Source organism: Capra hircus, chromosome 24 (assembly GCF_001704415.2).
Source record: "Capra hircus breed San Clemente chromosome 24, ASM170441v1, whole genome shotgun sequence".
NCBI lineage: Eukaryota > Metazoa > Chordata > Mammalia > Artiodactyla > Bovidae > Capra > Capra hircus.
Window position 1 is genome coordinate 35,394,118 of NC_030831.1, and position 12,839 is coordinate 35,406,956.

Here is a 12,839-nt window from a genome sequence, read left to right on the forward strand (position 1 = left end):
GGTTTTGCCAAACTATAATGAGGCAGAAAAGAGCCAAGGCATTAAAGTTGTATGCAGGCGAGTAATTATGATGTTTGATTGTGTAATTTAAGCTGGGTAGATAAGAAAGAGAACCTTTCAGTGCAGTGAGGTACAGTAAAACCAGATAGGGTCAGTGGGTTCGGAGATCTTGGTGAGCTGAGGATTGTTGGGGTTGAGTTGTTGGAGGGAATGAGCGGGAAAGTTGAGGGAGTGCTTAGCGAGTGTAGGATTTGAAATGAAGGGAGGACTGTAATTACAGATATTGATAAGATCTAGTATGTGGAAATGAGCAGCTGAGATAAAGTGGAGGACAAGATCCTTGGAAGAGAGACGTTAAAGGTATTGAGAGGCCAGGTTATTAGAAGTATCATCTGTGGGTGTGTTAAAATCCTGAAGAATTAGGAAAATCCTGGAGAGAAGGTTAGTAAACCAGAATTATCTAGCAGTGAGATGTGATGAGCTGGGGGTGAATAGATTACAGTGACAGTAAGAGGTAGTGGGAGATATAACCTTTTAAACGTGAAAAGCAAAACTGAGTAAGTGTGTAGAGATGGCAGTGGGGTTCACCTGTCCCGCGTCCAGGGCCACTGGAGGGTGAGCACATGGAGTGTAAAGGGCACCACTGTAGAGCTGGTGGGCAAGTGGGGTCAGGGGGCTGGGTTTCCATTGGAGCCGGGGTTGGCAAGCTATAGCCCACAGGCCAAATCTGGTGCACCATCTGTTTTTGAATGGCTTATGAGCTATAAATGGTTTTTATATTTTTAAAAATAATTTATAGAACATCAAAAGATTAATAGTATTTCATGATACATGAAAATTATATGGATTTCTGTGTCTGTAACTAAAGTTTTATTGAGACATAGCTATGCTCATTCTTTTCTGTGTTGTCTATGATTACTTATCTGCTGCTGCTAAGTCACTTCAGTCGTGTCTGACTCTGTGCGACCCCATAGACAGCAGCCCACCAGGCTCCCCTGTCCGTGGGATTCTCCAGGCAAGAATGCCGGAGTGGGTTGCCATTTCCTTCTCCAATACATGAAAGTGAAAAGTGAGAGTGAAGTCACTCAGTCGTGTCCAACTCTTGGCGACCCCATGGACTGCAGCCCACCAGGCTCCCCCATCCATGGGATTTTTCCAGGCAAGAGTACTGGAGTGGGGTGCCATTGCCTTCTCCAGATTACTTATCTGCTACAGCACAAGTTGAAAAGTTGAGTAGTTGTGACGGAAATCACACATGGCCTCTTTACTGCTTCACACCATTGCTCAGCACTGTAAATCACAGTGCTGCAGTTCTAACTCAGTAGCATTCCATGTGTATCACCATACCACAGCATTTTATTTTTTTCCCATTGTCAGTGCATGCCCATCATGTCAGAACAAAAAAGGAAAAGAAACGTGGACTTGAATGTTGTTATTTTGCACCGCGGTGAAGGGTGGGTTATTTCTTCAAGTTAGAGGGTGAAGCATTGTGTTACTACTCAGTGACACTGTGGCTGTGCTGAAAGAGTGCAGTGGGCATTGACAGGAGCAGAATAAGCACTCACCGTAACATTCCCAACTCACAGGAAAGTAACAGTAAGAAAAGCCCAGAAAATTTAAAAGAGAATATCCCATCACAGCAGAATTTTCTTTACAAAATGAAGGAAGAAAAATGATGTTATGACCTTATGTAAGTTTACAAGTGGCTTATTTGTTAGCCACACAGAGAAAGCTGTTTGCTGATCGTGTTTGCAGCAGCAGAGCAAATATGTATAGGGAGAATAACTTCCCGAAAACTATTAGCTTCTTGGCAAGAACAGTAGTTGCTCAAAGCATCAAGACTGTTGGGAGCAGCAGCAATAGTCAATTTAAAAGCAAGATAATTGAGTGATGAGATGTGTGACAAGGGATGGTAGTTAAAATTAGGTATGGTGCAGAAAATGGCTTAGTTGAACTAACAGATCTTGTGAAAACACAAGATGTTTAAAGCCTGTAGTTTGTAGAAAGCAGCAAGTACTTTTTGGAAAGTATTTGGATCTATCATGTGTTACTGAGCCACAGTATCAGTGGTAAACCTCATTCAGTCTCATGGACTTACACATTACCAATTCTGTACATTTTTGACAGTAATTGAAGCTGAATATTTCCATTTATCTTTGCATGCAGCAAGTCAGTGTCTTAGCAGTGGTAATATTTCATTGTGATTGTTTATGGATTTTTGTCCCCCAAATCTGTCTGTTGAATCCCTAGCTCCTCGGTATAACTGTATTTGGAGATAGGGCCAAACAAGAGGCAGTTCAGGTTGAATGAGATCATAAAGGTGGGACTCTGATAAAATGGAATTGGTGACAGGGTTAGTGTCCTCACCTGCACAGCACACAAGATGTCCTGTGAGCACGCAGAGAGATGCTGGATGCCAGCAAGCCAGAAAGAGAAATCTCCCCAGAAACCAAACTTCCTGGCCCCTGATCTTGGCCTTTGAGTCTCTAGAACTAGGAGAAAATGAATGTCTGTCTAAGCCACCCAGTCTGGGGTATTTTGCATGGTAGGAAGAACTGACCAAAATGAAGATTTTTCTTGATGAAGAGAACCACTCCCAACTGTCATTGAATTACCACTGAACACTGACTTTGGACATTAGTTTTTGCTTTAACCTAAAATTACAAGGCAAAACAGCACTTCTTTGCAAAACTGAAATGTAATGAAGTCATTTTGACAACTAATATTGTCTGAATCACAAGTAATGTTGAGCAGCTTTGTAACTTGTGCTGTTAGAAATTAAAAGAAGCAGCGAAATCTCTACTTCCACATAAATTTGCAGCAGACATATTTTCGGGGCCCAAAACTACAGACTTAATATCCTGTTTATGGCTCGAAACTTGGTATAACCAAAGCCAGGGGTCTTTCTCAACTCCATAGGCTATCATATAACTCATTATCTGGTTCATGACTTCCTTATTTCTCATCTAGAGTATTATAGTACTCTTAAAATACTCCCCACCCCCCAGCCTTTCCTTTATTGAATTTATCTTTTACATAGTCGCTGGAATAGCTGAAATGCAGATCTGACTGTATTGTTTCTATACCTCTTTCTTTTCATGGCTTCCCGCACAGAGTGGTGGTTTTCAGGTGGTGGTTCTAGTTCCCAGCAGACCCCACAGGACTCTTCAGGGCTGCGGTAGAGAGGTATACAAAGCAGTTCCTCTGCTACCACCCACTGCCATGATCCTCTTGAAGCAGAGCACTTTTATCTCTTTTCATATTGTACTGCTTTTAAACTTTAATGTGAAAAATATTTTTTGTTGATGAAATAATAATTTTACAGCTATTGGCCTATAGGTAAAGTTCAAGCTCCTTATTAACTAGATTGGGACTCTCCAGCCTCTCTTTGCAAGTCCTTCCCACAGACTTGATGCTCCAGCAATGCAAACAGTTCTGCTGTGCCTTTGCTAATATTTGCCCATCTGCCTGTTAGTCTCTCTTTTCTTTTTCCCAACTAGCTAACTGCTACTCCTTTTTTCTTTTTTTTTCAATTCTTAAGCCTTGTTTCAGGTTCTGTCACCTCCAGAAAGCCTTTTCTCGCTATCTCCCTCTCAGGCAGGCTTAGGTTAGGTGTCATCCTTGTTATTCCACAAACTCTGTGCTTGTACTTTATTTCCCTTTTTTGCAGTTTTTGGTATTATTATTAGTTTGTTTGTTTCTGTTTCATCTGAAATCCATAAAAGCAGAGACTATGTTTTTAAAGTTACATTTCTGTATCTACAGTGATTACTATAGAGACTGCATGGTTAACACAAATGTTTCTGCAGTAAATTGATTATTGTTTATATCTTGCTGATGCATTTTCAATAGATACGTGATCTAAAATTAAATGTACTTATATTATTCCTGTGTGGAAGTTTACTCTCTGTTGCATGTGTTTATAGGCCATAAGGTATACAAACACACGTTTAAATTGTGCATTTCAGAAGAAAGACAAGATATTATATGCAGCTTTTATTAGTAACTAGAACTTAACAGCTGCCCTGTATTTTGTACAACTCTGAAATGTGAAGCTTTTCCATGTAATCTCATGCCAATGTTGACCCATGTGGATTAAAATAGCCCTATTTTAATCTATGACCAAATTAGGAATTAGAATATCTACCCAGTGGGGATTTTAAATTATTGTAGTTTGTAGTGTGACAGGTTTGTATAAATAATTGCAGATTCCCACTGTGTGTTTTAACTTAAAGTCTCCATTCAAATAGAGAAATATAATAAGTATGTCATTCTTTAGCATGTTTATTTTACCTTTGATATTTTAAATTATATCTTTTTAAAAGGATTAACAAAACTGACTTGATAAAAAGATTTGTTTAATTAATCTAAAATATCTACCTGTGGCCCGTTGGTTCAAAGTTGATATATACTTAAAATACCAGGAACTAATGAACTAATTATCTTCAGTATATATGTAGTATATGTTTTTCTTTTTTTAATGTTCTGGTCAGATTTTAATAAAATTATTCAACAGCTAGAGTGAAGTCATTCCAGAATTTGTTGAAAACAATTCTCAGCACATTGAGCATTTCTCTCTTTTATAACTTCATATTTTACCTATATCAAATAATTTTTAATGCACATCTTTGTTTTTTGTTGTTTCTCAAGAACTTGAATGATAAATAAGCAGTTTTAGTTATACTGCTTCAGTGATTTTAAATTATAAACCTTTTCTTTTCATACAGATAAAGACACAATAAATAAAATTAGAGATTTACGAATGAAAGCTGAAGATTATGAAGTAGTGAAGGTGATTGGTAGAGGTGCATTTGGAGAAGTTCAACTGGTACGTTATTTTAATGAGATTAAAAAATCTTTTTAAAATTAAAAAATCTACTTGTTTGTTTCACATATGATGTTTTGGAAAAGTATTGATTTTATAAAAGTCTTGCTTTAAATTGCTCTAGACTTTCTTGCCTACTGATATGAAAGCCTAGAGTCTCATTCAGCAGTAAGTGTGAAATATTTTCCCCAAGCATTCAGGGTAGGGAAGAGGTTTCAAGCATCAAAAGAGAAGCCTTTACTCCTGATACTACTCCATCTAAAATGCTGTGGCATAGTAAGTTTTTAAACAAGAAGTAGCATCCGTAGAAGAGTGGAGAAGGGAAGGGATGTCATAATATAGGGAATAAAGTTTTTTTTCCTAATATTACTTACGGTATTTAAAGCCTTAACATGATCTTACTGGAGTAATTCAGAAGAGACGTTAAAACAGCCAGACAGTAATGTTAGATTATTTAGTAAATTGTTTGTGTAAACGCTGATCTTTAAATGTTAATGAAAGGTTCATTATTTTCCATTTCAAAGGTAAGGCATAAATCCACCAGGAAGGTATATGCTATGAAGCTCCTCAGCAAATTTGAAATGATTAAGAGATCTGATTCTGCTTTTTTCTGGGAAGAAAGGGACATCATGGCTTTTGCTAACAGTCCTTGGGTTGTTCAGGTATGCTTTTGCTGTTGTTTCATTGCTGTAGTACTGGCTTGTAACTTAACATATCTGAGAAGCTGACTTTGGTTTTTAGTGAACAGTAAGAGAGAATTTATTGGCAGTTATAAAAGTAATGTGTCATTTTTAAAATAATAAAATTTAATGTTATTGAATCATCTCTAGGAAGGAAGTAAATATTTGTCTCTCATTATATGGAACGGAAGAAAATGGGAGAAGGAAGGAAAAAAAGTTAAGCTAGGCCTCCAAATAATATTGTATTGGCTTCAGGTATTTCAGTGGAAGGAAAAATACATCAGAAAGTCAGTAATTGTAGGTCCTGGTCTTGACTGCCACAGGCTTACCTGAAGTTGTGGCCTGGTTATTTCCATCTTTGAGCCTCAGTTTCACTGCTCAAAAATGTGAAAGTTGGCTTAGATTGGTTATTTTCAACTGAATAGGTACCTCATTGGGAGTCATGGGAGCAAGCAGTTATTGGGATAGGTTATAATTCTGGGTTTTCTATTGCTGCTTCAATTAGAGCAGCTGCATGTTTTATGTGTCTTATATATTGGGGTTCTTATTAAGATTTCATGTGAGGGGGATAAGATATTCTGGTTTAAAAAATGGAGTAAAACTACTAAGCTAGATCATTTCTGAATTCCTAGCATGAATTCTGTAGCTTCTTTGTTTATACTATGTAATAAAAACTGTCCTAAATAAGCATAATAGTAATTGGTATAAAAAGAATATGAAATATGTTTAAGATTTGCATAATAAGGCTTTTTATACTTGAAATGTCTATTCTTGTTTGTATCAACTATATAGAGCAGGGTCTCTCAGCCTTGGTATTGTTGACATTTTCAGCCATGTGAGGGCTTCCCCAGTAGCTCAGTTGGTAAAGAATCTGCCTGCAGTGCAGGAGACCCACGTTCCAGCCCTGGGTTGGGAAGATCCCCTGGAGAAGGGAATGGCAACCCACCCCAGTACTATTGCCTGGAGAATTCCATGGACAGAGGACTTGGCGGGTTACAGTCCATGGGATCGCAGAGTCAGACACGACTGTGCGACTAACTTTCCGTTTCCTTTCAGCCATGTGATGTTTTGCTGCAGGGGGCTATTCTGTGCCTTATAGGGTTTGTAACAGCATCCCTGACTTCTGCCCAGGTCCTTCCAGTAGCAGCCCTCTCCACCCCACACACCAGCTATTAGCAACTAAAATTGTGTTCAGGCATTGTGATGTGTTGGGGAGAGTGGGTGAGTGGGGGCTGTGGGACGCCAACAGTTTCCCTTTCTGGTTGGGAACCACTGATATGAGGAATGATCAATGTTGTGTAAAGAGTTAAAAACATGACATAAACGTTTAAGGTTAAATTTACAACTTGTGAATTTTAATCTTTATTTTTCTTGATACATTGTCTGTAAATAGGGAAACTGCCACCAGATCAGCAATGTTTCTTTAATTATGGTGTCCGAGTGATTCACTGTACATGTTAACCTGGGATAGCCATGAGGCACCACTTAGTTTCTTATCCTTCCCTCTAAGTATATATTTTGTAATTAAAGTTACTAAGTGAAAGTGAAAATCGCTCAGTCATGTCTGACTCTTTGCAACCCCATATACTGTAGCCTGCCAGGCTCCTCTGTCCTTAGAACTCTCCAGGCCAGAATACTGGAGTGGGTAGCCATTCCCTTCTCCAGGGGATCTTCCCGACCCAGGAATCAAACCAGGATCTCCTGCATTGCAGGCAAATTCTTACCAGCTGAGCTACCAGGGAAGCCCATAAGTTACTAAATCCATAACTAAAATAACTGAAGTTACTAAATCCATAGCTAAAATCATAAAATGCTGTTGAAAAAAATGAAATACACAAATAATTTAAAGATATAACTGCCTAGGTAAATTAGTTATAATTTATACTTTTTCTCTAGGGCTTATTTCATTTAGTTTAGTTGTATTCTAATCTTATCATGTTTACTTAAAATGTCCTTTTGTAGAGAATTCCCTGGTGGTCCAGTGGTTTGGATTTGGGGTTTTCAGTGCCCTGGGCCCCAGTACAATCCCTAATCAGGGAACTAAGATCCTACAAGCTGCACGTCAGGGCCAAAAAAGAAAAAAAAAAAAAAAAATGTTCTTTTGTAAATTTGCTCTCCTTTTAACTTCAACCCTGGTCATATATTTATGCCTGATATTGTTGCCAATTTCATATTGATGGACCTTCCCCTTCCTGCTTTGACTCTTTTGCCCTCTTCCTGCTTCTCTGTTGGCTGCTCCTCCTACTGACTGCAGTTGTTTACTGAGCACCTGTTGTAGTAAGTGCTTTCAGTATTCGCTATTCTCTTTTTAACAACCCAGAAAGGCAGTTAATCCCCATTAGCTACATCCTCAATTTATAGATTAAATTTGTGCTTTTGTTCATTGAACATTCATTAAGTACTTGCCAACTGCCAGGCATCTAGATGCAGACTGTGCAACCAATAACAGTCAAATATCGTATAGTCCCAGTACAGTTCATATAGTCTCCCAAGAAGGATATAGTCACAGATAATTTGAGAGGTTATATAATAGCCTAGTCACACAGCTAGTCAGAGACAGTTAAAACTAAAGCCTAATTTATTAGACTACTGGAAAATTGTGATATGAATATAAATTTAACATTAAACCCCACTATGTACAACTTAAATTAGAACTACAATATATCTTTGCTTAGAAGAATTGTATATCCTTTATTGAAACTGTTATAATTTTTAAAAATTCTCAGTATAAGAAATTCAATTAATACAGAAAATGTAGAGAAAAAAGTCTCCAGCTCCTCAGAAATAACCAGTTAATAATTCCTTGACATATGCAAAGTTCTTTGTGCTATTTATGTTTGTATTTATTTCCTTTTTAAAAACAGTGCTTACAACTACTGCATTTGATTATTTTAATTATACTAGTATTTTTGACAATTCTTAAATGAAACAGTTTTGCTTAATCTTAATTAATTTCTTTGTTCTTCTGTATTTGTGTAGCTATTTTATGCATTCCAAGATGATCGTTATCTCTACATGGTAATGGAATACATGCCTGGTGGAGATCTTGTAAATTTAATGAGCAACTATGATGTGCCTGAAAAATGGGCCCGATTCTATACTGCAGAAGTAGTTCTTGCATTGGATGCAATCCATTCCATGGGTTTTATCCATAGGTAAAGATAAAAATGTTTAAATTTTCTCATTTGTCGAAGAGAGAAGCTAAAAATAAGTACTTTATTTGGTTAACACATCCCCCTCTGAGTCCACTTATTCTTCCATATGACATAAGCGGTATTTCAGGATTTAAAACTTTGAAATTTGTAGTTCTAACATTTCAGTTTACTGTTGATATAAATGTACTCTTTAATATTTCTTAATTTGATTATAAGGCTTTTATATAGTGTCCTAAAAAGTAAAATGGATAAGCTATTTTTTTAAGGTATCTTCCAGGGTATTAAATGCTTTTAATTTTTACATTCAAATTAATTTGCTTTTGATTAGTGAATAGATCATACTTCTTTGTTAGATGGGTAGTTTCATTTGTTCTACAAACACCAATTGAATTTGTGCAATTACTGTGCTCAGTGCCAGGGATAAAAAAATGCAAGTGACTTAAGACCCTCTTCTAGGGATATTTATGTATTTATCTATCTTGTGTGTTTCAGTTACTTTTTATGTTTGAATGTTACATTTCTTATGGTTATTCTCTCTCAAATGACTTGATTTTCCTTTCGGAGGAATCAAACTCTGCTTCAAAGGGAATATTACATGTCTTCTTCTGAGACATAACATATGAGAGAGTCTCCCTGATGAAGTTCAGTTTATAGATGTGGAGAGAGAGCTCATGTAGTTTAAAGGTGGTCTTACCTAAACTGAGTGAAGATATCTGAGCTAAAATCATTGCCTCATATAATTTTTATCAATTTATGACCCATTTCAGACATATTGTATTTTTTTTTCCCTCCTCAGAGATGTGAAGCCTGATAACATGCTGCTGGATAAATCTGGACATTTGAAGTTAGCAGATTTTGGTACTTGTATGAAGATGAATAAGGTTAAATAATTAGATTTTAATTTAGTTTTGCTAATTCAAGATTGGTGCTTTTTGCAAAATATTTTAAGAATTTAAGAATTACTAACCATATCTGGACGTGTACAGAACTGATGTGCCCTGTCATATTTGTTGGACTGAAATGCCATGGTTTCACTGTTGTGTTAGTAACTTGTAAGGACTTTATTTTTTCCCCTATTTAGGGGAAGTGTGGATTGCCAGATTTACTGAATCTTTTGAAATAACTCTGTAATGTCCACTGTTTTAACTAGAAAAGGGTTTAGTTTAAATGGCACTAAATACTAATGCCAGTGTTAAAATGCAACTTTCATAAAAACTAGATTTCAGTAATACATGTATTTCTTAGTGTTTTACTTAGCCTTGTATTAAACATGAAAAGATCTTACTACTTATTTTGGGAGTCAGTCATAAAAGATATCCATGCTCAGTGATTATATAATAAATAACATGTACATGGCTGAAGTAGCAAGTATGCTGCTTTATTTTCAGTTGAAACAGTTTATATTCTTTGAAATTTATCATAGAAGAATAACCAGAAAGTTGTATTTATTTCCGAAGAAACTTAACTGGTTAGGAGGAAAGCCCTATGTGAGAACTTTTGTATAAACATTGATAATTCTCTTGCATTAATACCAGCTATATACCAGTAACAGGTATATATAGTTTTGTTTTTATTTTGGAGAGAGGTTTAAAATGTATAGTAAGTGGAGGTCAGTGGGCTTAACACTATTATGCCCTTTCTCCATGCATGTGCCTTCCTGTTTTATATGTGTATGGTCGCTTCTTACATGGTTTTTTCTCTATTTCAAGTATAGTTAAATTGACTGGCTATTTTAGTAAAAAGCAGTTAAATCACCTTTTATGTATTAATGTTATCAAGTGATTTGTTGTCAGTTTCTCAACATATTTGCCATGACTTATATACTTGTTCTCTGCAGTTGAGATCATCTTATTGTTTCAACTGGAGGAATAATAAATGGTCTAATAAAAAAATAATAATAAGTGAAAAATAATAAATTAATAAATTCACTATGTCTTTCTAGTGAAAGTTATTACAAAGTAAAAGTATCTGTAAACACATACACATGAATATATTATGTACGTAGTATGTGTATAGGATTAAGCTATTTATTACTTTTTGTCAAGTTTGCATTAGGTTTTAATATGATATTTTTATAAAGACTTAGAGTTCTACAGGTTACATTAAGAAAAAACTCATGTGGAATAATTGACACTTTACATTTATATCCTAATTGAAAATTTGACCTCTACTTAGGAAGGCATGGTACGATGTGATACAGCAGTTGGAACACCTGATTATATTTCCCCTGAAGTATTAAAATCTCAAGGTGGCGATGGTTATTATGGACGAGAATGTGACTGGTGGTCAGTTGGGGTATTTTTATATGAAATGCTTGTAGGTGAGTAAAGGAGAATTTTATGTACCTCTCAACAGTTGTTCATCTCCATACTTAGACTTGGCTTCTTCTGATAAAAGATTATAATAAGTAAGCAATGTTGATTTTGTTAGTAGAAAACAGATTGATCCAAGCTGTGATCCAAAAACACATACTTTGTGTGTTTTGACAAACTTGATGTGTTACTTCTTTTTATGTATTTGGTGTATGTTTTTAGTTTATGCATAGTTAATTATCATTAAGCAGTAACATTGACTTTTCCTTTGAAGCTTATTTCTCTAAATGTATCTTAATTTGCTTTGTTTCCCTGTCAATTTGTCAGGTGATACACCATTTTATGCAGATTCTCTGGTTGGAACTTACAGTAAGATTATGAACCATAAAAATTCTCTTACCTTCCCTGATGATAATGACATATCAAAAGAAGCAAAAAATCTTATTTGTGCCTTCCTTACTGACAGGTAAATAATTTTAACATGGAACACTATTCAAGGAAACTTTCATTTTGCTGCTCAGTTTTTAAGGTCTATTTCTGAGCTCCTTTATTTGCACTGTTGAAATAAAAATGTTACCATTGTTCAAGTCTTTCATGACAGTAAAACCTGATGTAATTTTCTGATTTTTCTGGATCTCAATTACCTTACCTAAAGAAATTGGGATAGTAAAAGATTCTTTTCTGATGACTAGATCAGATTGTAAGTTTTTTCATTGTTAAAATTTTAGCTTAAGTATAAAGGTGATAGTATATTTTATTGAATCTGGTTTTGTTGTTGTTGTTCTTTTGGCCACGCTGCATGGCTTGTGGACTGTTAGTTCCCCAACTAGGGATTGAACCCAGGCAGTGAAAGGGAATTCCCTGAGGGTTTTACTATTGTTTTTTAGAGACATGTCAAAATCTCTAAAATTAGAGTGCATCTTAAGATCAGTGGCATGTACTAATTTAATTGAGGGCATTTTTTTTTTCCTAGTGATAGAAAAATGATGATGTGTCTTCAGTTGATGCCATTTAATACTGCATTGTGTAGCTGAAATTTGTTGAGAGGCTAGAACTTAAATGTTCTTCCCCCCAGCCGAAACAGGAAAAGTAAATATGTGAAGTGATTGATGTGATAATTAGCTTGTTGGGGGAATCCTTTCACAGTGTATATGTATGAATATAAAATTGTCACAGTTCAGTTCAGTTCAGTCGCTCAGTCGTGTCCAACTCTTTGCCACCCCATGAATCGCAGCACGCCAGGCCTCCCTGTCCATCACCAACTCCTGGAGTTCACTCAGACTCACGTCCATCAAGTCAGTGATGCCATCCAGCCATCTCATCTTCTGTCGTCCCCTTCCCCTCCTGCCCCCAATCCCTCCCAGCATCAGAGTCTTTTTCAGTGAGTCAACTCTTCACATGAGGTGGCCAAAGTACTGGAGTTTCAGCTTCAGCATCATTCCCTCCAAAGAAATCCCAGGGCTGATCTCCTTGAGAATGGACTGGTTGGATCTCCTTGCAGTCCAAGGGACTTGCTTCTGTCACCAGTCACATCCACAACTGGGTATTGTTTTTGCTCCATCCCTTCATTCTTTCTGGAGTTATTTCTCCACCGATCTCCAGTAGCATATTGGGCACCTACTGAACTGGGGAGTTCCTCTTTCAGTATCCTATCATTTTGCCTTTTCATACTGTTCATGGGGTTCTCAAGGCAAGAATACTAAAGTGGTTTGCCATTCCCTTCTCCAGTGAAAATTGTCACAATGTAAGCTAAAAATCTTAAAATTTTATTTGCCAGTTATACCTGAGTAAAGCTGGGGAAAAGATTTAATTATATCTGGCATATACTTTTTGAAATTAAGGAGATAGTGCAGAGCTGTACAACAAA

General features: G+C 36.4%; 1 protein-coding gene across 1 annotated transcript in view; it reads left to right on the plus strand.

The window, feature by feature from the left end:
- The window catches only part of ROCK1 (Rho associated coiled-coil containing protein kinase 1), a 127,393-nt gene that overhangs the window by 53,500 nt on the left and 61,054 nt on the right, over positions 1 to 12,839 (plus strand). Inside the window, exons 3-8 of the mRNA XM_005697060.3 lie at positions 4,728 to 4,828; positions 5,350 to 5,487; positions 8,485 to 8,660; positions 9,457 to 9,541; positions 10,836 to 10,980; positions 11,300 to 11,438. Of these exons, the coding sequence (XP_005697117.2) occupies positions 4,728 to 4,828; positions 5,350 to 5,487; positions 8,485 to 8,660; positions 9,457 to 9,541; positions 10,836 to 10,980; positions 11,300 to 11,438 (784 nt within the window). The remainder of the gene's footprint in view (positions 1 to 4,727; positions 4,829 to 5,349; positions 5,488 to 8,484; positions 8,661 to 9,456; positions 9,542 to 10,835; positions 10,981 to 11,299; positions 11,439 to 12,839) is intronic.